At 51.5% G+C, this 23426-nt stretch overlaps 3 protein-coding genes across 9 annotated transcripts; all 3 read left to right on the forward strand.

Moving 5' to 3' along the window:
• Window positions 1–9511: 9511 nt before the first annotated feature.
• On the forward strand, window positions 9512–12836 carry S100a3 (S100 calcium binding protein A3). Of its 3 annotated transcripts, none has more exons than XM_037206854.1 (3): window positions 9512–9623; window positions 11674–11819; window positions 12323–12836. In XM_037206854.1, the coding sequence occupies exons 2-3, from the start codon at window positions 11679–11681 to the stop codon at window positions 12485–12487; spliced, it is 306 nt and encodes a 101-aa protein (XP_037062749.1). In that variant the 5' UTR covers window positions 9512–9623; window positions 11674–11678; the 3' UTR covers window positions 12488–12836. The 3 variants fall into 3 exon arrangements, with proteins under 3 accessions (XP_037062749.1, XP_028746695.1, XP_037062748.1); XM_028890862.2 differs by lacking the exon at window positions 9512–9623 and adding an exon at window positions 9817–9983; XM_037206853.1 differs by lacking the exon at window positions 9512–9623 and adding an exon at window positions 10264–10632.
• Window positions 12837–14107: 1271 nt separating this feature from the next.
• S100a4 (S100 calcium binding protein A4) lies at window positions 14108–16390 on the forward strand. Its single transcript, XM_028890834.2, has 3 exons — window positions 14108–14139; window positions 15296–15450; window positions 16080–16390. The coding sequence occupies exons 2-3, from the start codon at window positions 15310–15312 to the stop codon at window positions 16242–16244; spliced, it is 306 nt and encodes a 101-aa protein (XP_028746667.1). The 5' UTR covers window positions 14108–14139; window positions 15296–15309; the 3' UTR covers window positions 16245–16390.
• Window positions 16391–16762: 372 nt separating this feature from the next.
• Window positions 16763–21929, forward strand: S100a5 (S100 calcium binding protein A5). Of its 5 annotated transcripts, none has more exons than XM_028890864.2 (3): window positions 16763–16960; window positions 19925–20075; window positions 21641–21929. In XM_028890864.2, exons 2-3 carry the CDS (start codon window positions 19938–19940, stop codon window positions 21782–21784), a joined length of 282 nt encoding a protein of 93 aa, XP_028746697.1. In that variant the 5' UTR covers window positions 16763–16960; window positions 19925–19937; the 3' UTR covers window positions 21785–21929. The 5 variants fall into 5 exon arrangements, with proteins under 5 accessions (XP_028746697.1, XP_028746696.1, XP_037062752.1 ...); XM_028890863.2 differs by lacking the exon at window positions 16763–16960 and adding an exon at window positions 18578–18681; XM_037206857.1 differs by lacking the exon at window positions 16763–16960 and adding an exon at window positions 18830–18920.
• Window positions 21930–23426: the final 1497 nt, after the last annotated feature.

Genomic DNA, 23426 nt, shown 5'->3' on the forward strand with positions numbered 1-23426 from the left:
CAATATTGTAATGGCTCAGTGATGCTTTGTGCCTTGGCTGGATCAGTTAAAGGGCTGGAAACAGAAAGCTCTCTGGTTTCCAACACTTTCTGCACCCTGACTCTCCTGAGGCCGAAGGTTCTACTCTTTGGGATTTCACATAAATGAATGAGATTTTGGGAACTGAGGTAGGCTTGTAACATTTTTATTGTGTTAAGAAAGATATTTTAAAAAGGCAGGTTGGGCATAGTGGTTCAACCTTTAATCCCAGCACTCAGGAGACAGGGGCAGGGCCAGGGGCAGGGGCAGGGGCAGAGGCAGCAGATCTCTAGGAGTTTGAGGCCAGCTTGATCTACATAGTAAGACCCTGCCTTAAAACAAAACAAAACAAAAACAAACAGGAAACATACAAAAAGATAATTGCCACCTACAGCTACAATCATTTCCCTTCCTTCCCCAATTTCAACAGAGAAGGGAGGGTATAACCTCAGAGCATAGCACAGACCTTACCCTTCGGGACTGTGAGTCCTACAGTTTCATTATGGGTTCCCTTGTCAGATTCCAGACCCTGGGCAGTGTACTTGTTCGTAGAAAAACTTGATTTTTCTATCTGCTTTCAAGTTGGCTAGCTCAATCTTGAGCTTACCCTCTCCCGGTTGATCTCTGCTAAAACCTCTTAGGAGCCAGCTCAAGCCGAGAATTCTTATGTTTTCTACCATTTTCCTTAAAACTGTAACCTAAGCTGCCATATATTTTCTATCCCCCCCCCCCCCCCCCGGCCGGGCTGAGGACCGAACCCAGGGCCATGCGCTTGCTAGGCAAACGCTCCACCACTGAGCTAAATCCCCAAGCCCATGTTTTGCATCCTAAGGCATATCAGGCCACAGTTTGAGCACATCACTTTCTGTGTCAAGACAAGGGTCACCAGCTTTCCATCCTATAAACTCTAGGCCCGATAGCTCACTCTTTCTTACCTCCATCCAATTTCATCTTTTATTATTCTTAAAGGGTTTTGATAGCTCCTGGGTTTTGTACTAACAACACAAGCGTTCAGAAGGTACCCAAGGTCTGACCTGTGGTGGTTTAATGGAACGGTTTGCATTTGAACGCCCATGTGGTTAGACTTCTTGGTGGACAGTTCAAGTTTGGTTCAGTGGCTGACAGATGCCCTACTAGCTACCTGTTGCTGTAGGCAACAGTGAACCATTCTAAGACATGGTGGGTGAAAAATGTAACGTTTGTATCCCTCATGGTTCTGTGGGTAGGTTGGAAATGGTTGTGGGAGTCTTACTTGGGGTATCTCAGGCAGTTGTAGGTGGAAGCTGGGGCTACAGTCACCCAAGGGTGCTCTCTCAGCATACTTCGCACTTGGTGATGGTTGTGTGGCTGGAGCTCAGACAGAACCACCAGTGTGCTGATCGATTTACGTCAACTTGACACTAACCACAGTCATTTGAGAGGAGGGAACCTCGATTGAGAAAAACGCCTCCATAGGTTTGGGCAAGCCTTTAGAGTATTTTCTTAATTAGTGATTGATGGGGAGAACCACCCCATTGTGGGTGGTACCATCCCTGGGCTGGTGGTCCAGGGTTCTATAAGAAAGCAGGCTGAGCAAGCCATGAGGAGCAAGCCAGTAAGTGGTTCCCCTTTATGGCCTCTGCATCAGCTCCTGCCTCCAGGTTCCTGCCCTGGTTGAGTTTCTGTCCTGACTTCCTTCAGGGATGGACTACAGTGCAGAAGTGTAAGCCAAATAAAGCCTTTCCTCTCCATCTTGCAGTTTGGTCATGGTGTTTTGTTGCAGCAATAGAAACTCTAACTAAGATAATCAGCTTACTATATCCCTCTCCAACAGGGTGTCAAGAAGGTGGGCTTCTCTCTTCTTATTACCATGAAAAGAGACCATTTGTCCCAGAGGGCCTGCCTGGCCCTGTCTCCTGGCTCTAGACATGTAGGGAGGACAGAGCACAGAGAGCAAGTGGCTGTCACATGGTCTCTCACCTGCCTCCTTCCTCCTCTTCAGAGCTCTGTCTGATCTACTCTGCAAGTGACCCCCACACATCAGTTTCCCCAGGGAATGAAGGAAACAAGCAGAAAAGTGTTGCTTTTACTTGTGTTATTAGAATTATTATCCATCTCCTCTTTTATTAAAAAAAAATCCAACTTTTTTTTCTTTCAAGGTGTCAACACAGCCAGCTAGAAGTAGCCCTATTACATAGCTAAGCCCCCAAAGATGTAGGGGAAGCCCTGTTTAGAGAGGTCACTTCTGCCGTATTAGTGAGACAAAAGCTCTCGAGGAAAAAGCTTTTCGGCTCTCATCCTACTCTGTCTTCCACCTGTGAGATCTGGAGGTATAGCAGGCATACTGTGATCAGGAATCAACAAACACATTGTAGGGGATGGGGTGCTGTAGGTTTAAAGAACAAAACAATGAAAGAACACTGGATTTCAGATGTGTTCCTGGACCCAACCCCAAACCACCTATACAGCAGACTTTTATGTAAAGTGATTAAAGTCACTGCCAGCCAAGTTTTCTACAATTTACTACTGAATAAACTCTGGATTAATACAGAGAATTTGACATTGTGGATATATCTGTGTGTGTGCATGTGTGTGGACGCATGTGTGTGTGTGTGTGTGTGTGTGTGTGTGTGTGTGTGTGAGAGAGAGAGAGAGAGAGAGAGAGAGAGAGAGAGAGAGAGAGAGAGAGAGAGATAAGGGCGTTGTGTATGCTATGGCATACACGTGGACTCCTTTATGCGGGGTCATCCTGAATCTGAGCCAGTCTTAATGATTTGTGGGATGAATAAAGTACAGCAGAAATGATGCCCTGGGAGTTCTAAAATACAGCTTACGAACCTTGCAGCTTCCAGTTTAGGCTCTTGCAGGCCTCACTCTAAGATATGTTAGAAGCTAGGGGCCATACTCTGAGAAGCCCAAGCTTTGTGGGGAGACTACAAGTCGGACCTTTCTTCCCAGGGAAACTCTGATGTGTGGGGGCCACTTGCGGAGTAGATCAGACAGAGCTCTGAGGAGGAGGAAGGAGGCAGGGGAGAGGCCATGTGACAGCCACTTGCTCTCTGTGCTCTGTCCTCCCTACATGTCTAGAGCTGGGAAACAAGGCCAGGCAGGCCTTCTGGAACAAATGGTCTCTTTTCATGGTAATAAGAAGAGAGAAGCCCACTTTCTTGACACCCTGTTGGAGAGGGATCTGGTAAGTATGGGTCAGGGAGTCATGATGCCAGTAATTAGCATCCTGGGGGTAGTTCTCAAAGCTCCCTGTAAGCACACTGTCATTTCAACCTCATGACAACGTGAAAGGGGCTATCATTAAACCTTTTTTACAGATGGGGAAGCAGAGAGGGGCAGCTTCAGCATTTGGGGAGCGCGGCTTCTGACTAGGTGCTTGGCCTACCCATGCACCAGCCATTTAATCCTCACCGTGCCTGCGCCTGGCCGATGAGGAAGCAGAGGCCGGGAGAGGTTAAGGGCTAGTGTCTGGGCTTGACTCACATCTGTAAGAAAACTCCTCATGCCTGTGGGACACTGGCCTGACAGGCTGGGCCTCTTGCCTCTTTCTGAACTTTGGGCTTTGTGTGAACTGGAGAGGACCTGGCTGAATAGGGTTCAGATGTACCTGGCCCTCACCCTGAGTCACAGAGAGATGGCACCTGCTTGCAGGTGGTTGGCTCTGTGAACTCTGGTTTCTTTTGGTGCTGCATAGGTGCAGGCTTCTCAGGTTTGGGTTTGGACAGTCAATTGGGCTAGCAAGACCAGGCTTACCTGGCTGCCTCTGAGGTTCCCCCACTTGGAGAGGTTCCAAAGTGACTAACCATTCCTTTTGGTATTTGACTAACTGACATCAGACTGTTGGATCCAGAACAGCAAGCTCCCCTCTTCTTTGTGCGGAGGCAGAGGAGGATCTGGACATCACCCTGCTTGTCAAGGATCTGTGGCCAGATCTCCCCCATTCCTCCTGGACTTGCTGCCGGATGAGAAATGTCGCAAGCTCATCTCCTGTCATACCACCATTTTAGTGTGTGGCTCAGCCACAGAGAGCTCTCTAATGTCTCATGGAAAGGGAGACTGAAGGCCAAGGTGAGTTAGTTATCAAATCCAAGCTGATTGTTTGCTCAGCCACTCAGAAAGGAGCCCAGGGAACAAGTGAAAAGATCTAGTCCAGAAATCCAGCGAAATGGGAAGGTGGTAGGCTGGACAACACCTTAACCCAACAGTCAAGGTCCTTCTATCCTTACACAAGGGGGAAAGACGTGGGTCTTGACTAGGGATGGCTTGAGACTTCCCTGTGCCTTTCCCATGATCTGGAATAGGGCATTGAAAAGCGTGGTTGGAACACGTGTGGTCACAAGGTAGCGATGTGGCCGTAAATCTTGAAAACATCTTAGTTACTCCTATCTCGGTGTCTCTAGCCTTGAAGCGGGAGGAGAGGGGTCTTGTCCTGGGAGTCCAGACAAACATTCATTGAATGACTCACATGTCTACGTGCAGAGTTCAGCAGACTCTGACCCGAAGAGTAAGGCAGAAAAGGAGACAAGCACAAATGGTGGAGGTTCCTAGCTTGTCCACCCTCCTTTATTTGTTTGTGACAAGGTATTGCTGTGAAAACTAGGCTGTGCTCAGACTTGCCGTGATCATCCTGCTTCAGCTTTCCTAGTTCTCAGAGTACAGGCATGCAGTGCCAAGCTTGACTTCTTCTGTTTTTGGTCATCCATCAGACACTCCTGGGGGCCAGAGGGGAAGTGCTTACAGGAAAATGGCTTTCAAAGAAGTCCTTGAAAAATACCCTAGATGACTTTTTTGTTTTGTTTTTGAGACAGGGTTTCTCTGTGTATCCCTGGCTGACCTGGAACTTGCTCTGTAGACCAGGCTGACCTCAAACTCACAGAGACCCTCCTGCCTCTGCCTCCTGAGTGCTGGGATTAAAGGTGTGCACCACTACCACCCAGCACCTAGGTGACTTTTTAATTAATTAATTAATTAATTAATTCTATGTGTCTTTTTCACCATGTATCTTGATCCCATTCATTTCCTCATCCCTTCATACCTACTCTCTGCCCCTGCTGCTCCCCCAAATAAAACAAAATTTAAGAGAAAAAAAATAAAAACAATAAATTAAAAAAAGGGGAAAAAATTAAAAATCTCGTTTGGAAGCCGCAGTGTGGCACAGTGAGTCACACTGTAAAGCCTTTGCCCACATATCTTTACTTGCCAGTATTCATTGCAAAGAGTCGTTGGTGTAGTTCGAGGCCTCTGGTTCGTACTATACTACAAGCTTGGCCCTCACTAGGACTCTTCCTGGCTATCTATCCTGTTGTTACCTTGTGTTATGGAGATCTGTAGCTTTGGGTCCCTGGGTCAGGTCCCTTCTCGTGCTCCCGCAGATCATCGATGGAGTGGATATTGGGACGGCCAATTTGTAAGCCTGGGCCTGGGCCTGGGCAGCTGTAGGGTTGGTCCGCTGGATGAGAAATGAGGACAGCTCTCCCATGTTTACACTTTGGGCTGGCTCACCCACACCTGTGCTAACAGGGTTGGCTCTGCTGCTCCTAAGACCACAGGGCCAGCTCTCCCATCTGCCTCAGGCATTAATGGGGGTGGGGCTGGGCTAGGTGACTTTTATCATTTTAAGTCAAACATTAGAGATGTCAGTGGAACTAGAAGACTTGCTCAGCTCATTACCTCCAAAGCTGCTGATTTTCAAAGTCATCTAAGAGCAAGCAAAGCTTGAATTAGATGCCTCCGCATGTAAGAGCATGTATTGTTTACACAGAAGAACCGAGCGAGTTTGGTTCTCAACACCCACACAGCACTCAGTTACGGGCTCTGGGACAATGGCGTGAACTGGTACCCCCATTCCACAGCTCCCACGTGGGTCACTTGATCTGTACCAACCCGCTGTTCTCATCTGTGCAGTGGACACAACCAGCCTTTGGCTTGGTTGTCAAAACAAGTGGTAGAGCTAACCTCTGCAGGCTCTCCTGGGTCCGGTTTAGATTCCCTTCTTTCCCTTTTCCCAGCTCCAATTCTGTAGCTTCGGCTCTGGCTCCAGCGTCCTCGCTGGCCCCAGGGCTGGTCCAGGTAATCGGATACCCCTTCCCGTATGTTCTCCATACTTGGCCTAGAAGATCAGAAAGGAGGTCAGTTGTTTCGGTTAAGCTCATTTAACCTCACGGGGCTATTGGATTTGGGTGGTCACTCTGGCCCTAGGGCTAAGGCCCCTTTGCCAGAAAGAGAACGTCCAGATTCTTGGGACACTATCTTATTTTGCCCTGAGGTGCAGGACCAGACACTGCCCTTTAGAGGGCTGATGTGTTTTCCAGGGATCTTAGGCGATGGTGGTGATAGCTAGGAGACAGAGGGGGAGCCAGGGAGAGTCAGGGTTTCAGCTTGTAAGAAGTCCTGCCAGATCGGCCAGCATCTGCTTTCATCTTTTGCACACCCTCTTGCTGATCCTCTGAGGCCAAGCTCCCCAGCATCGGCAACGGCACATTTCTCAGCGGTCAGCTCACCTGTCCCGGGGGAGATATGCAAGGGGAGAAGCCGGGGTACAAGGTTCAGCCTAAGGGTGGGAGTGGAGCAGGCGGGCAGGAGAGAGTGGGAAGGAAGGAGGCTGGCTCTGGTCCAGGCCTTCCAACTGGGGTCCCCTGCTGTGTGTCGGGGGTCACTGCGGAAAGGGGTTCAGGGTAGATGCTGGAAAACTTCCAGTAGGGCAGGAAGATCCCAGGTACTTTAAGAAGGGTTTTTGGGAATCAGGGAAGAGAATTTAGAGTCCTGACCTCCATCTCTGTGGCAGCAGAAGCTGAGTAAGATGATCTGGTGAGGAAGGGCTGGATCTTTCTCTCCCCTCCTCCATCTAGGGAACTCAGTGTGTTTCCAGTTAGGCTTGGGGGCCAGAGCCCTCACATTGCCATAGTAACAGCTAGTAACCAAAAGTACTTTGAAATGTATTTTCTTTGTTTCTTTTTGAGACAAAGTCTCACTGTGTCGCTCTAACTGGCCTGAAACTCGCTGTGTACACTAGGCTGGGCCTGAACTCACCAAGATCGGCTGGCCTCTGCTGTATTAGTGCTGGGATGAAAGGCATGTTCCACCTTATAAGGCAACACTTTGGATTCTTAGGGTAAGAATCCTCCAAGTCCCTTGGGAGGTAAGGAAACTAAATTTCTAACAAGATAAAGGACATGTGGAAGTCAGGTGGTGAGGAAGGGTGTGGGGTTTGAATGAAGGCCCAATGAAGTGTTCTTTCCACATGCGTCCTCCAACCCCACGTCTCTAGCCAGACAAGTCTCTTAGCCTCTCCCAGCTATCTCCTCATGGACAAAGATGCAGTGTTCTTAGGAGCTGTGGCTGTGCCCGGAAACATGAAAGGCTGCCGGCTAGAACATGGGCTCAGGAGCTAGGCTGTTGGACTCCAGCAGCTTATTAAACACGGGTTTATTATTGGCTGCGTCTCCCACTAGGTCGCCATCCCCCTGGAGAGGGACTGTGTCTCCTTTGTTTATGCTATACCCGGGATGCCTAGTATCAGTCAGTGCCTCTAATGACTTGTATGAACAGTGACTAGCAAGCCTGCCACTCACTGGTTATATGACCTTGGGCAACTCACTATCTCTCTGGGTTAACAGTTACCAAGCCCTTCCTATAGTCTAGCACCATTCAATCTGTGTGCCTCGCTTGTGCTAACTCAAACTCCACAATGACCCTGTGAGATGGTTACTATGTGTTTCCATCAGTGAGGAAAATCGGCTCCCAAGAGCAGAGATGACAGGCTTCAGGTGGCTGGTAGCAGGTGAGAATAAGTCATTGACCTAGAAGCAAATTAATTGCTGGTCCACTCTGGCCCCTCCTTCTGCTGCTCTGTGACCATCTCTGTCCTCTGTCCCAAACTACTCATAACTTCTTGCCAATAAAACAGGGTTAATCACAGCTCTGACTTCCTTCTGCCTCCATTGCTCACTCCCCTCACCCACACGGCTGGCAACCTCAGGGAGGAGACGGTGGCCCAGGGAAAGCTGGGTGCTGGGCCCAGGGTGAGGTCAAGGGCTGCCCATAGATGCATGAGGGTTTTGTCACCGGCAGTGGCAGCGGAAGGCAGGCTTCTCTTCTTCCCGCACTCTTCTGGGTGTCCTGGGTTTTCTTTCTGTGAAACAGGGAAGCTGAGGGGTGGGGAGAGTGCAGAGAAGTAGCAGAAGATTTCTGTGTGTGGTCAACAGTAGTTTCTGCCTATGCCAGCTAAGAACAGCAGGAAATGCTGGACAAAATTAAAACGATCTTTTTCAAAACATCAAAGAACAGCAACGTATTAAGAAAAACCCAGACCAGACATGGTATCACACGCCTTTAATGCCAGCACTCAGGAGGCAGAGGCAAGCGGATCTCTGTGAGTTTGAGAACTCTGTGAGTTCTAGGATAGCCAGGGCTACGTAGAGAGACTCTGTCTCAGAAAACAAAACAAAACAAGCCCCATTGTGTCTGGAGAGATGGTTCAGAGATTAAAAGTGCTTGTTGTTTTTGCAGAGGACTCAGCTTTTGTTCCCAGCACCCACATTGTGGCTCACAATCACCTATTACTCCAGTTCCAGGAGATCCACACCCTCTTCTGACCTCCTGGGGAGAAGACATGTGTTATACAGATATGTAGGCACTCACACACATAAAAAAATATAAAAACATCTTTAAAAGAAAAAAAAAACAGTTGAAGAAGAAGAAGAAGAAGAAGAAGAAGAAGAAGAAGAAGAAGAAGAAACCACATCAGAATTTTAAGTGATGGCCGGAGAGACAGCTTAGCTGTCAAGAGTGTGTACTGCTTTTGTAGAGGACCAAGTTTGGTTCCCAGCACCCACATTAGGTGACTCACAACCACCTGTAAACCCATCTCCATGGGACTCAATGCCTATGACCCTTGTGGGCACCTGCCCTAATGTGTACAACACTCATGCACATAGACATAAGTAAAAATAAAAATAAATCTTTTAAAAAAACAAGAATACAAAACAAAAAACTTGTTAAAAATGCTTAAGTGATAGCAAAATCTGCAAAGCTGAGCAGGGAACCTTGAGGGCTCTGGCCAAGCCTAAACTTGAATTTAGGTTTGATGATCTGGGGGATGAGGAAGACATGAGCTGAAGCTCAGGGCTCACAGAGGAGGGGGCACAGGTAGAGAGGTGATGCTGAGCCCCCAAGGGACAATACCCTTAAGCTAAAAGGCAAATGAATGCTCTACCCCCAGGACTGCCTGGAAAGTTGCCCCAGTGCAGACCAGGGCAGCAGACTAGGAAACCAGCTTCCTCAGGGCATCAGGAACATGGCAGCTCTCACATGAATTTGTGGCCCAAATTCATCCATATCACTGGGAGTAGAGAGGCAAGAAAGTTCCAGCCCTAACAGCTGAAGGCTCCCTAGGAACGCCCTTCCTTCTAAGTCTCAAAAATACCTCACAACCATTTCCTCCAGTGAAATAAGCAATTCACAGCCAAAGGCCACCAAACACACAGTGGTCTGGCAGGGCAAAGAGGATGTCCCATGGCCTCAGACTTCTCACCTGTAAATAAGGGCCTTAGCCAGATGGTCCCAAGGTCTCCTCCCCTGTACAGGGACTCAGGAGGTACAACCTAAGAGAATCCCAGGTGGGCTCCCATTTTGTATTCTGGGTCTCTTTCCGATAAAGAGCTCAGGAGAGGGATGTGTGTGTGTGTGGCTGGAAGGTGCTACCAGGAAGCTGTGGCCAGTTCCCAGCTTTGGGGAAGGGCAGAGGGGGAATGAGCTGGGAGTGGTGTCTGAGACTCAGACTGGGCCTTTGATGTGTGCGTTGCTAGGTGGGTGGTGGGCCTGTAATAGAGGCTACTGAGGGAAGAAGGCAGGGGACCCTGGGGGCAGCCTCAGGGTTGACCTACTTGGGTCCTTATAATTGCTCCCTTCAGCTCCCGAGAGGCTACAAATAGGGACGTCCAGTTGTTGGGTTCCACAGTCGAAGCACAGCAGCAGTGGTGAGTGTGGCTGCTTTGGAACTGCCTAGGGCTGGGGCTTGGGGCAGCTCAGGGACCCCTCAGCCGCTAGCCTGTTCCTGGGTGCAGGGCCCTGGTATGGGAGCAGAGAGGTTATGCTAGCAGGTGATGGGGTGAGGGAAACTGGAAATGGTAAACTCAGTGGTTCCCCTGGACACTAAGGGGCTGTGAGGTGGTTAGGCCTGGGGAGTGTGCGCAGCCAAGACCTCCCACTGATGTGGGACAATGGGCTATCTGTGGTTCTGGTGCAGCCCTTCGGGAGCTCCTTGCCTCTTTGCTTCAGTCGGGACAGGCTAGGGCTGCCAGGAAGGAGAGGATTCCTGTGAATCTTCAAGCCCCAAGTGTCTGAACTAGCAGCTGAAGTGGCGCCAGGCAGGCTGGGAGGAGCACAGGACTCTGAGGAGCATGAGCTCTGGGGATCTCGGCCCTTTCCTCTACTGGGAACGTGGATCCTTGTTCCAGCCCTGGACTGTCACTAAGTAGACTCCGGCAATGCATGCCCCTTCAGCCCCACCCCCAGCCCCCTACTTCCTTGCTGGCCATTTGCTCCCAGCAGAGGGAACTCACCAAGAAGAGTCTTGGCTCTGGCTGCCCTGTGTTGGAGGACTCCAGTCCCCTGAGGGAGTCGAGAGTGAGTCATTGGACTCCCGTGGAAATGACTATTGCCTTCCGCCTGCCCAGGGTTTGCCCAGGCTGGGTGGGCAATGGAAGGGGACAATAGAAATGGGGGGAAGGGAGGGAAGGGGTCCTAGGAACTACTTCCCTTCCATCAGAGTGGGGGCCTCTTCTCAAAGTCTTCTGTCTTAAGACTCCCCTCACCCCAGGGGAATGGAGGGTGGCTATAGGATAAGGCAGGTCATAGACGAATAGATCTATGAGCTGATGGACTCCGCAGAGAACACCTGGTCCATGTTTCTGACTAGGCCTGTGAGACCAGATTAACCCACTTTACAGATAAAGATAACTGAGACCCAGAGAGAAACAGTTCACCCAGGGCTGCAGAGTGAGCAAGAGGAGGATCCCCAGCTGCAGCTTCTTTGGGTCAGGGAAGGAGGCATAGTGAGGTGGTAGGGGATCCCCTCAAGCTGACCATCCCTGCTGGCACTAGCCTCACCAGGGCAAAGAAGCACTGGGCAGGGATTCCTACGGGATGGAGCTCCAGGTCCCCAAGGGGCAGAGGCTTCTAGGACCAGGGGCTGCAGCACACGGTGTCCAGTGGGAGACTGGGAGTTCCCAGGTGTTTGGGTGAGAAAGGACCGGAGTGAATCAATCCTTAGGGAGACCCACAGTGGGGGTTGAGGTGATGGCGTAGGATATTCTGTTCCTGAGAAATTTATGGTAACGTTGGACTTCTGTCCAGAAAAATCACAACAGGCACAATGGGGAGGTAAATTAGTGTGTGTATGTGGTGTGTGTGTGTGTATGTGGTGTGTGTGTGTGTATGTGGTATGTGTGTGTGTATGTGGTGTGTGTGTGTGTGTGTATGTGGTGTGTGTGTGTGTGTGTGTGTGTGTGTGTGTGTAAGCAGTTGTCAAGGATGGCTGCTCAGAGAAAGGTGAACTTCAGGACGGTAGAGACTGACAGGTTTGGAATCAGCTCCCGGGAAACACTGAGGGAGAAGGGGAGTGACGGCCTGGCTCTCCTTGTGTGTCACATCCTTGTCTTGTGACAGTGAGGATGACCCGGCCCCTGGAGCAGGCAGTCGCTGCCATCGTGTGCACCTTCCAGGAGTATGCTGGGCGCTGTGGGGACAAGTACAAGATCTGCCAGTCGGAGCTCAAGGAGCTGCTGCAGAAGGAGCTGCCCACCTGGACCCCGGTGAGCACCCTCATACCTCTCCCCGCCAGCGGAAGGCACCACCTGGACTCTGCAAAGAATGGCCTGGGGCCGCCGGGCGGTGGTGGCGCACGCCTTCAATGCCAGCACTCAGGAGGCAGGCGGATCTCTGTGAGTTCGAGGCCAGCCTGGTCTCGAAAGCGAGTTCCAGGAAAGGCGCAAAGCTACACAGAGAAACCCTGTCTCGGGAGAGACTGGACTGTGGGGAGGGGACCAAAGGAAGTGAGCTGACGTGGCTGCACGAGCCTTAGCAAAATAGGATGTAAAGGAGGGTGACAGCCACTCTTACTGTCCTGTGGATAACACCTAACTCATAGCAGGCTCTCCATAGCGAGGAGTCGGTGCGCCAAGAAGCCGGGAAATGGGTGTCTTATCAAGATGGGTTGGAATGGGGGAGGTTCACTCTTAGGAGGGGGGTGGTGTGGAAAGCTGCTTAGGCTCCTCATTCTGGTTTTCCTGATCTTCCCTTCTCATCCCTTCCACAGACTGAGTTCCGGGAGTGTGACTACAATAAATTCATGAGTGTTCTGGATACCAACAAGGACTGCGAGGTGGACTTTGGGGAGTACGTGCGTGCCCTTGCCAGCCTTTGTCTCTACTGCCACGAGTACTTCAAAGACTGCCCCCCTGAGCCCCCTTGCCCCCAGTAGCCTCTGATCCAGAGGGGCATGCCATCCTGGAAGGGCAGAGTCTGCTCTAGTGCTCCGTCTTTGTCCCTGAGGTGGTCCTGGGTGTGTAGCCACACCCTTCCTACCCTCTCTGTGGTACCCTTTTAACCTGGACTTAACCAGGTCCCTGATAATGTTAACCCTGGCTACTCAGGAGCACTTTCCTAAGGATGCCAAAGTAGTGAGGGGTGGAACAGTAGCCAGCCTTTGCTTCTGGTTTTGGGAGGGAAGAACATCTCTGCTCTCACTTTGGAGGCTCAGCCATGTGCACACAATTGGGACCACTGTGGCAGGGGCCTATTCAACTCCTAATAAAGAACTGTCAGCTCGGCTTGGTCTGGTTCTTCTGATGGGACACACAGGACTTTGGGATGGAGTCCTTGGGAACCTTTGCTCTTCTACACTCATTACCACTGGAGGAAGGAGGCCGAGGGCAGGGGCTCCCAAAGGCAGTGTCAGACTCCACAGGAACGCGCAGGTCTCAGTGTTCAAAGGAGGGTGGGGCTGACACAAGCCCCCATCAGGTGAGGCCGGGGGGCTTTGTCTCCACCTCTCTGTCCCCTGTCTTGAGGTGGAAGCCCTTCCCTTGGGCTTTCTAGGAGGGCAGGGGCCTCCTTGGGAGGTACTCAGTACTTGTGATGGGGTACTCCAAGGAGAGTGTGGCTGTGGCTGTGGCTGTGGGTGTGGGTGTAGCTGTGGGAGACGAGAAAGCAGCAGTAATAGGATTAGGGCCTCTAAGATACTTCCTTCCAGCCAGGGAGAGAGGCTTTGTATTGATTGGTGGGGGAAGGGGATACTTGGGGCAATCAGACCTCATCTCTGAAACCACAGCCCCCGGAGGGCCCCAAATCACAACTTCTGACCCTCACTCAATTCCTGTGTTTGTACCCCATCCTTAGAGACTAATCCTGACTCCCCATTTTATCTGTTTCTCCTCTAACTCTCTTCTCTAAGCTGAGTGTTCAACCCTGAGTGCCCCCATCACCCCTGATACCCTCACTGGACCTCCCACCCATTCATGATCCTCCAGACCTCACTACGGCCCTAAGTCCATCAAGACCTCCTATGCATCTTTCCTACTTAATACCTGGGGTGGTCCCAAGGCCTCTCCTGACTTGCTAGTCTTCACCCTGGATCTTACTGATCATGACAGAACGATGTTTAGGCTGGAGAGAAGGGCTGACCAATTGTCCCACTGGCTGGGGTCACCTTCCCAATTCCAGGGCCACACATTCCCAGGGCAGTTTTCCACCTCTGGCCCATCACCTCTCCATCTCCTTTCCTGTGGCCCACATCCCATGCCCAGGTTGCCCCTTCTCAAAACTTCCTAAAGCTTGGACTGAGCTGCGGCTACTGGGTGGTATCCACACCATTCAGGTCTCTGCTGTGCCCACTGGGGCTGGCCCATTGGGGCTCACTCACTGCTCGCCTGTGCCTGCTGGGGAGCAGGAGGCTTGGTTCTCAGACTGGGCTGGTGGAGGGGGCTGTGACATTTACAACAACCAACAGCAGGAGCACAGGATCCATGCTCCCCCCCATCCCCTGCAGGGGCAGGGCCTGGCGGGGTATAAATAGGGCAGACATTTGGGCTCTCCCCAAACCTCTCTGTTCAGCACTTCCTCTCTCTGGGTCTGGTGAGTTGGGTTGGCCTGATTGATAGCAGTGTTAGCGGCTGAGGCTGGGACAGGAGAAAGGGAGGCTGCTGGGGAGACAGATGTTTTTAATAGATCCAGATGAGAGATTCTGATGTGGAGGCTCGTGTGTGTGTGTGTGTGTGTGTGTTGTGTGTGTGTGTGTGTGTGTTGCACAAGAACAAAAACCAAAAAAGAGTGTATAGATGGCATTTGAACTCTCAAGAGTTTCTGAGATGCTACAGCGTATGCTTGTGCTCGGAAGCCGTGGATAGGTACCCTGACAGTCAAGCCAATGTGTGCAGGAAGCAGGTGCAGGAAGCCAAGCGAAGGAACCTGTAGGCTTTTTAACGTTTAAATGACAGTTATTTACTTGTGTGCACGGGTGGTGTGGGTTGGGGGTGCGGGGCTCATGCCGAGGCGCACTTGCAGAGGTCAGAGGACATCTTATGGGAGTCAGTCTGCTCCTTCTACCGTGCGGGCTCCGGGGATCAAACTCAGGCCGTCAAGCTTGGTGGCGAGCACCTCTACCCACTAAGCCGTCTCTCGAGCATCCGTCCCTCTGTAGGCTTTTGTGTTCATAGTGGGTTTTGTGTTCATATTAGTGCCCTGTGGACACATAGCAGCACCCAAGGCCAAGAGAGCCCGGCTTCCCCACCCTCCGCTTATGCCCCTACCTCTGCCACCCCATCTCGCTCCTCCCTAAGCTGGTCACCAGGCAGCTGGGTTTTTTCCGCTGTAGGGCCCTGGGCAGGCAGCCAGCAGCCGCGCCCAATGCCGGGAGGGAGAAGCATGGGTCAGAGCCTGGTGCTTGTGGTTGAGTCGTGGGAGTGAATGAGCTGAGTGAGGGATGGAACACTGTTGTTGTTGAGGCCAGGGCTGAGGGAGGCCCCCAAAAGCTGCTGGCGCGAACCTCCAGAGCTTGTGTGGTAGGCTCTGAAGGTTTCAGAGCCCAAAGCATACATGACCCTCTTGCCATCAATGGGCCCCACTCCTCTGGGGGTGAGGACAGTCCTCTGAAGTGCTCCTGGAGGGTAGTTTGGAATGGAGCACTTAAAATGGGGCAGAATGAGTCTATGAGTACAACGCCACCTAGCCAGTTCTTGAAACACTGTTGGTGTGGGTTGGGAAAGGCTACCTTTGTGTCTCCTGCCTCTAGGTCTCATCGTCACCATGGCATACCCCTTGGAAGAGGCTCTGGATAGGATGGTGTCTACCTTCCACAAATACTCAGGCAAAGAGGGTGATAAGTTCAAGCTCAACAAGTCAGAGTTGAAGGAGCTGCTGACCAGGGAGCTGCCTAGCTTCGTGGGGGTGAGTGGGTCCTGCCTGTGTATTTCATGTGTTGTGCATCCCCAGGAGGAGGATGGGGCTCTGGTAGGCACTAGCCTTGAGGCAGTGCCTGGCTACCACTGGCCTACATCCCTAGCTGGGGAGATGGAGGCCAGAGAGCTTGCTCCAGGTGCTTGGTGTGAAACCACAGTGAAGCATCTACCTCTCACTAGCCCTCCCTCAGCTGAGAGAAGGCTTAGAATGACCACAACTGAAGAGATATAGGGAAACCAAAACAACTGCCTAAGGCAGTCAGTGTCTGGAACTGCAGCCTAGATCAGGACTGTTGGCAAGAGAAGTTGAGTTTCTGTTTGTGAAGACACGATTATGGAGGCACACGAATACCTGCAGATCCTCCCCTCAATAACACTTTGCATCAGCTGATGCTTCACGGTCATGGCTGTTACCTAATGAGATAATTAAAGCAAGCATCCGGAAGATGTGGTCCCACCCTTCCCAAGCTACCCCAAGTGCTCATCCCAGGAGCGTCCTCCTCTACATAGCTTAGCCCCAAGGCTGCCAAGGAGTGCCTGGAGGCTTTCTGGAGCTCCTGGCTGGAGGCAGAGATCTAGCTTGGGTTTGGCTTCTAATTGTGCCTCTTCTACCTCCAGAAAAGGACAGATGAAGCTGGATTCCAGAAGCTGATGAGCAACTTGGACAGCAACAGGGATAACGAAATAGACTTCCAGGAATACTGCATCTTCCTGTCCTGCATCGCCATGATGTGCAATGAATTCTTTGAAGACTTCCCAGATAAACAACCCCGCAAGAAGTGAAGACTCCTCCGATGAAGTGTGGGGTGTGGTCTGCGGGAGGGGGCTGGTGGAGATCTTCCCCATTGATTCTGAGCATAGTGCCTTACTCTGGCTTCTTCATACATGTGCACAATGCTGAGCAAGTTCAATAAAGAGTTTTGAAACTATGAGCTGTTGCCTAAGAGACTGGAGATTGTGGGTTGAGGGCTGAGGGAGGGTGTGTCACAGGGCAGGGGTAGGGACTGCTGGGAGTTGAGCTGGAGCTTTGTGGGGGACAAAACTAGAAAAGGTTGATGAGGAGTAGAATGGCTGATTTAGTGTGCATGCAAGTGTGTGTGTGTGTGTGTGTGTGTGTGTGTGTGTGTGTGTGTGTTTGCGCCCACCCACATACATGCAACAAAGCAAGCTCTGGGAACACTTATGGCGGAAGCCACCAGAGGCTTGGCTTGAAAGGCTCCAGATGTGGGATGTTAGCCAGCCCACCACCCTCCCTCCTCTCTCCAGAACCGCCTCTGGGCTCAAGCTGAAGTTGGGATGGGATTGAAGGTCACATCTGTTGCTGGTTGGAGTCTGGAGGGAAGACAACAGGCCTGAGTCACAAGGAAGGAGTCTTGAAGCCAGAGAAGGATGGGGAGGTGGACTGGCACTCATCCCTGACATTTACAGTCCAGGTCTTGCCCTGTCACCCATTCCAGCTCATGGGCTTCAAACAGTGGATGAGTCCTTTCCTGTTCATGGTGAGATGAAGAAGGGCAGTATAGAGGGGTCATTTGTAGTAGCACAAGAGCCTCTCTCTCTTTGAGAAGAGGCCTCACTCCTATAGCCAAAGCTAGCTTTGACCTTCTGATCCTCCTAGCCAGCATCTCGAGTTCGGGGATTGCAGAAGTGTGCTGCCATGGCTGACTGAAATAGCCATTCTCTTAACATACTGTCTCAGCCCTCAAAGGGCTGTGGAACAAGAGCTACTAAGAATCATGTTGCTTAGAAGGGGACAAGGGACCTCAAGGAGAATACGTGGGAGGTGGGTAGTGGCCAGGTGGGATCGAAAGAGATGATGGAGGAGGTGCCCATAGTTTTAGAGATGTAATTTTGGCCACACATCTGGTAAAGAAAATCGAGATCCCCCTCTCCTCACTCTCTCACCCCTAGAAACACGAGGCAGCTACTGCTTCCCCTTAGGGTTAGTGGTTCCAGGGTGCAGAGAATGGGACTGAGATTGGACGTCAAGCCCTTGCCTGGGTGATGTGAAGGTGCTTCAGGAGGGGCACACAGAAGCTGCCCTAGGGCGGCAGGTTTGCTGCTCTTGACCTCAGGCTTCCCTTCTCATCATATCGTGCTTTTCTTTCCAGCCTCGGAGGAGTGGGGTAGGTGACTCAGATGTTCCCTTGGAGTCTGACTATGGAGACTTGGGTCTAGGCTCAGCCCGTCTTCTCTTTGTTTTTTTTTGCACTCCCAGTCAGTCCGCCCATCTTCCATGGGAGTGTGGTCCCTGGAGCCTTGTCCTGCATCATTCTCTGCTTTTGGAAACTGCCGTTGCTTAGAGACAAGTCCCAGCTGCCTCACTAGTGTTCTAGCTGTGGTGGGATGGCAAGGGGGCAGTGGAGAGGAACTAGGCAGGCTAGGGTGGGACTTCAGCCAGGATTAGGGGCTGTGCCTATATGTGTGTGTGTGTGTGTGTGTGTGTGTGTGTGTGTATACATACACACACATATATATACATACCCCTAACCAAATTCTGTTCCTAGAGTCAGTGTGAGTGTCCGCAGCATACAGGACACTCACCTGGACCCCTAAGCCATACATGACTATACCTTAAACCTGAGCCTCTTCCCCAGTCCCCAGTCCCAATCCAGTCCTGAGCCTTTCTTTGAACCTCTTCCCCAAGCCGGGATTCGTAGTCCTCCAACCCAGGAGTCTCTGACGGTTATTTACCATCTTTTACTTTGTGTTAGTTAGTGACTTTAGCTGACGGTCCTTGGCAGGAAATGTCTTCCTTCCCTGATCCCATCCCAAGATGGGTCTTTCATGCTGTTGGACTAGTGTGTGAGGATGGAGAGTCTCCACGTGGAGAGGAGCCTAGGATATGGGGAGAGAGACCCCGTGTTTGGGCCACACTTTCTGTTGTTTCTTTTCTGGAGAGCCCAGCTTGCCCTTTTTCAGCCAATTGCTTCACCAGATGGTGAGGTTTAGTAGGAAAAAATGGTTTCTGGTATCGAAAATGTGTACGCCTTGGTTCACATCACGTGCCACCTCCAGCCCTGTTGGTAAACAGCAAGTCAAAGTTTCCAGAGGGGGTTCCCTTCAACCTTTTCTGGAACTCCTCACATCTCTGATCCCTGCTCATTGGCCCCACGCCTCCTGGTTCCCTTGGGCGTTGGGGACGAGGGAATAAAAGCAGAGGGCGCTGGCAGGGAGGCTGTGGCTGCAGCTTCGATCCTCCAGGTTCACTTCTTCCTTGGTGAGTCCTTCCTTCAGGTGACCTTCATTTCTGCTGCACCAGCCTGGGCTAGGAAGAGTGCGACTGGATGTGGAAACCTCCACAAGGATGTGGCCTCACAAGTGGGAGTGTACTCAGGGAGGAGAGGGCAGAGTACATGGAATTGTGACTGTCAGGATTTCTTGAGAATCCAACCCTAGGAGCAGGAACGCTGAGGCAGGAGGATCATGAGGTTGAGAGTAGTCATCTTAGGACTCATGGTGAGACACTGTCTCGGGAGAGAGGGAAGCGAGGGAGGAGGTGTAGAGTGAGATCCGCAAGACGTTCCGTTCCGGCAGATGCTCAGCGTCCCTTCCTTGGTCCGGCTGAGCATCCATGAGGCGGGGAGAAGCTGATAGTCTGGGTGGCAGGGGATGAATGATGATGAGCTCAGTCCAACTCAAGAACTTCTTGGGTTGTGCATAGGAGTCAAGGTAGGAGTCCCACCCTCCTACCCAGCTCAGGGTTCTCCCCAGGATCTGCAGAAGCCTCCACTGTGGGCTTTGTTTCCTTCCTCTTTAAGGGGAAGTGGTTTTTAAGCCGGAGTTCCACAAGCTCCAGCTGTCTGCTCTTTTGGGGAGTGGCTACGCCTCTAGAGCCATATCTCATAAGATCCTGGCCGTGTCCATACCCACCCGCCCCTGCCCCTATCAGGCAATGGGTGAAGCTCTCTGGGCAGTAGACTGGAGGTCACTGGGCAAGTCCAGTCACCTCTCTCCTGCTTCCTGCTGAGATCTTATCTCCCAGTTTCAGCCCCAACCCCCTCTGACTCCTGGACTCCTTTTTTTTTTTTGCCCCCACACCCTTACAATGAGACCTCTCCTTCGTCTAAAGTGACTCAGAGGCTGGAGAGAGGAGGGTGACTAGGTGGGAATGGTGGCTGGAAAGCCAGAACCTAAACTGTGTGGGGGAAGATAAAGATCCTGTTCTTTTGAAGAGGCGGTCCTGTACCCTCTTTGCTCCTGGATCTCTTGGTCAGCATCCTTGATCAGGGAAGCCCACAGCCTCCTTTGGGGGGCTGGACATTCTCACTGCTTTGGCTGCCAGTATTCGTCATGGCTCTCATGATAACCTGTCTATAGGTACAGCGATCTTCTTGTGGATGGAATGTGGTCTCACGGGGGGTCTCACCTGTCAACGGTGGTTGCCAAGAGTCTTTGGGCATGACTGGTGAGGGGCAAGTCTAGCTTCTCCAGTGCTGTGATGGTCCTCTCTCTCGCCCCAGAGTGCACATCGTGATGGAGACTCCTCTCGAGAAGGCCCTGACCACCATGGTCACCACGTTCCATAAATATTCAGGGAGAGAGGGGAGCAAGCTGACCCTGAGCAGGAAAGAACTGAAGGAGTTGATCAAGACAGAACTGAGTCTTGCAGAGGTAGGTGACCATTCTGTCACACTCCACTACACATTCTGAGCACCCCTTCTGGGAGATGCCCACCTATTGCAGGGTACTCTAGCCTAAGCAAGGGGCAGGATGGCTGAAGGGCCAGAGACAGAGGAAGTGGTTGGCATCTGCGGCTACCACAGCTCTAGACCTCTGTGCTGGGGGATGAATCAGTCTTACTGGAAAGGAAGTGAGTCTGGGGTGCGCGTCTGCCTTTGGGAGCCTACGGGATCAGATAAAGGAGACTTTGGTGATGGGTTGCATAGTCTGTGTTAGGGATCTGGAGGGTCTGAGGGTTGTGGGTGCCAGGTTTGGCTGTGTATAACTCAAGGATAGGGATTCTTCTTGATTCTCCTCTGTGCCCGGCACAGCCAAGGTCCTAAGTGATGTTGTCAAGTAAACAGACTGATTTATGAACGTGGGGTAGGAAGGAGAGCGCACTGGTTCCCATTAGATGGACATGATAGGAGGGGTGGCTAACTAATTTGAAGGTCTGTAAGATAAAGTAACGGAGCCTCAAATACATCAGAGAACTTGTCCATTGAGGCTGAGCTGGAATTCCAGGCTAGGCCTCTGCACCAACCTCCTATTTATCTTTACAATAAAGTCCCAAATCCCATTGCTTCCCCAGGAAGAAGGTTCCTGGAGTATGTCCATGGGTAGGGCTGAAGCAGATGTCACTGTTCCCAGGCCTCTCTGTGGCTCCCCTAAGGCACATGAAGTTCACCACGGCATACACATTTTCTTTTCTTTTTGAGACAGGGTTTCTCTGTATAGCCTTGGTTGTCCTTGAACTCATTCTGTAGCTCCTGACCAGGCTGGCCTCCAATTCACAGACACCCACCTGCCTCTGCTTCCTGAGAGTCACCATGCCTGGCCTGGCATGTGTATATTCAATACCAGAAACCACTCTGCGGTCCTGGAGTTAATGAAGGTAGAGGGAAAGGCCACTGGTCCATCAGGTGCTAATTACTGGGGGACAGAGCCCCAGGGGAGGAGCCTAGTCTGGGGACCAGGGTCATGTTACAGAAAGGCTGTTTCCAGCATCCTGGGTATCAACATCCTGTATCCAAGGGAGACCTGGAACTGATTGCAATAGAGGGAGAGCAGGGTCTGCCTGCTTGTTCTACCCTAAGTAGAACTTCCTAGAGAAGCCAGGGTGCAAGGACCAAACTGGGAAGACATCCAGTGCCAGGCTGGGGCTGGGGGCATGCTGGCTTCTCAGCTCCAGTGTACTGATCTTAGAGAGAAGTATATAGTCATGTCTGAGTCCTTTTCCAGCAACATGGGCAGTCTAAGTCTGGGACTCGGATGATGCACATGGCTGCAGAGCCCAGGACTCAACCTGTTTTTAGTAGGCATCTGTATAGATTATAGATGATATTTTCTTTGGATGGGAGGATGTCCCAGGAGCAAAGGCTAGGCTAGCCTTCCTACGGTAATTCATTTAGAATCAGCACTCAGGTCCGTGACCCCTATTTGGTGTCAGGTCCTGTGGTAAAGGTATGGGTTGGGGCCAAGCGGCTGAGCAGTCTCCTTCCCCTGGGCCCTTGCAGAAGATGAAGGAGAGCAGCATTGATAACCTGATGAAGAGCCTGGACAAGAACAGCGACCAGGAGATCGACTTCAAGGAGTACTCCGTGTTCCTGACCACACTGTGCATGGCCTACAATGACTTCTTCCTAGAGGACAACAAGTGACCAGGGTCCTCTCTCACCTCACCGGGAGCTCCTTGTCCTGTCCTCTGAAGCCTCTTTAACGGCCCCTCTTATTTATGCCCCTGGTCTTTCTCTTTCTCACAGATGGATTCTTCCAGTAGAGAAATAAAGTCTTTTCCTTTCCATGTGTTGGTTTTGAGATGGTGTATCTCCATTGGCTGAGGCAGGGGAGTACAAACAGATGTTTTTTGAGCCACTCAGCCTCAGGCCACACACTGGCGGCCTGTGGGGACAAAGGGTGGGCTCTCACCCCACTCCACTGACTGTCCTTTGTTGTGGACACTGTTGAACATGCCCTGGCTTTGTCCTGCACTCCCGTAAAATAACAAAGCTGTCCCAGGCATTTGCATGCTTCCCCGGGCAGCAAAGATGCAGAGGAAGCAGTGAGAAAAAGCACTTGGGGAACGAGGAGGCGGGGTGGGGGGGTGGGGGTGGGGGGGGAGGGGTAGTGCAGGGACGGCCCACTGGTCTGATGTGGGCCATAACCCACAGGAGGCCACTCTGGCAGCCCCAGTAAAAAAAGGGAGGCCAGACTTAGCACCCTTCCCACATCTGAGTGACTTCAGGAGGCTAACATCTCCTCCTCCTCCTCCAGCTTCCTCTTCTCAAGACTTTCCTTCAGGAGAAAACGTTCAAAACTTTTCACTTAAGATGAGTAACTAAGAGCCGGGCGTTGGTGGCGCACGCCTAATCCAGCCTCGGAGGCGAGCCGCGATCTCTGTGAGTTCGAGCCAGCCTGGCTACCAGTGAGTCCAGAAAGGCGCAAGCTACACAGAGAAACCCTGTCTCGAAAAACCAAAAAAAAAAAAAAAAAAAAAAAAAGATGAGTAACTAAGCATGCCCGATAGGCTTGGCTCCACTGTGTGCACATTAATATGTAAGCTGCTCTAACCGTGAAATCCCAGGCAGTGTCCGTGAGGAAGCGAGTGATGGTGTTAGATAGACATTTATTTTTGGTGGGGGAATGGTGTCTGAAATCTTTTGGACTGTGTCTCTCCCCCCTTTTTTGAGACAGGATCTTCTATAGCCCAGGTTGGCTCAAAATTCTGCCTCCTGGGATCAACCTACAGAACTAGATTCCAAGTCTTAAACTAGTGGTTCTCAACCTGCGGAGTGGTTTGAACGACCCTTTCACAGGGCTTGCCTAAGACCATTGGAAAACACAAATATTTACATTACGATTCATAACAGTAGCAAAATTATAGTTATGAAGTTATGATTGGGGGGGTCACCACAGCATGAGGAACTGTATTAAAGGGTTGCAGCATTAGGAAGGTTGAGAACCACTGTCTTAGACGATCTGGTAGACCACTGGCTGCTTCCCTTCCTTCAGCATCGGTGAGGTTCCCACTCCCCCTCACACTGATGCTAACTTTAGGGACACATTGTGCTCTGGCTGGCAGATGGCCCAGCAAACATGCCAGAGTCACGAGTCACGTGCCTGAAGGGCAAACTGAACTATGGAAATGAGGAAAACCCGATGTCTCCGGTTTTCGTTGGTTTCCTGGACCGGGGTGACTAGGCTCCCTCATGCCACTCCCAATCCGGGACAGTCCGGGCAGCAGAGGCGTGGAAAACTGAGGGGGTTGGGGTTCTGTTTTGCTAGCCTCAGGCGCCGGGTGGG

Source organism: Peromyscus leucopus, chromosome 6 (assembly GCF_004664715.2).
Source record: "Peromyscus leucopus breed LL Stock chromosome 6, UCI_PerLeu_2.1, whole genome shotgun sequence".
NCBI classification, from domain to species: Eukaryota; Metazoa; Chordata; class Mammalia; order Rodentia; family Cricetidae; genus Peromyscus; species Peromyscus leucopus.

What these genes read in the sequence shown, in the direction of transcription:
- S100a4 (XM_028890834.2), top strand. Translation starts at nt 15,310, where the DNA reads ATGGCATACCCCTTGGAAGAGGCTCTGGATAGGATGGTGTCTACCTTC. An exon ending in AGCTGCCTAGCTTCGTGGGG is followed by an intron (nt 15,451 to 16,079) that starts GTGAGTGGGTCC and finishes TTCTACCTCCAG; the next exon opens with AAAAGGACAGATGAAGCTGG.
- S100a3 (XM_037206853.1), top strand. Translation starts at nt 10,494, where the DNA reads ATGCATGCCCCTTCAGCCCCACCCCCAGCCCCCTACTTCCTTGCTGGC. An exon ending in GTCCCCTGAGGGAGTCGAGA is followed by an intron (nt 10,633 to 11,673) that starts GTGAGTCATTGG and finishes GTCTTGTGACAG; the next exon opens with TGAGGATGACCCGGCCCCTG. An exon ending in AGCTGCCCACCTGGACCCCG is followed by an intron (nt 11,820 to 12,322) that starts GTGAGCACCCTC and finishes TCCCTTCCACAG; the next exon opens with ACTGAGTTCCGGGAGTGTGA.
- S100a5 (XM_028890864.2), top strand. Translation starts at nt 19,938, where the DNA reads ATGGAGACTCCTCTCGAGAAGGCCCTGACCACCATGGTCACCACGTTC. An exon ending in CAGAACTGAGTCTTGCAGAG is followed by an intron (nt 20,076 to 21,640) that starts GTAGGTGACCAT and finishes GGGCCCTTGCAG; the next exon opens with AAGATGAAGGAGAGCAGCAT.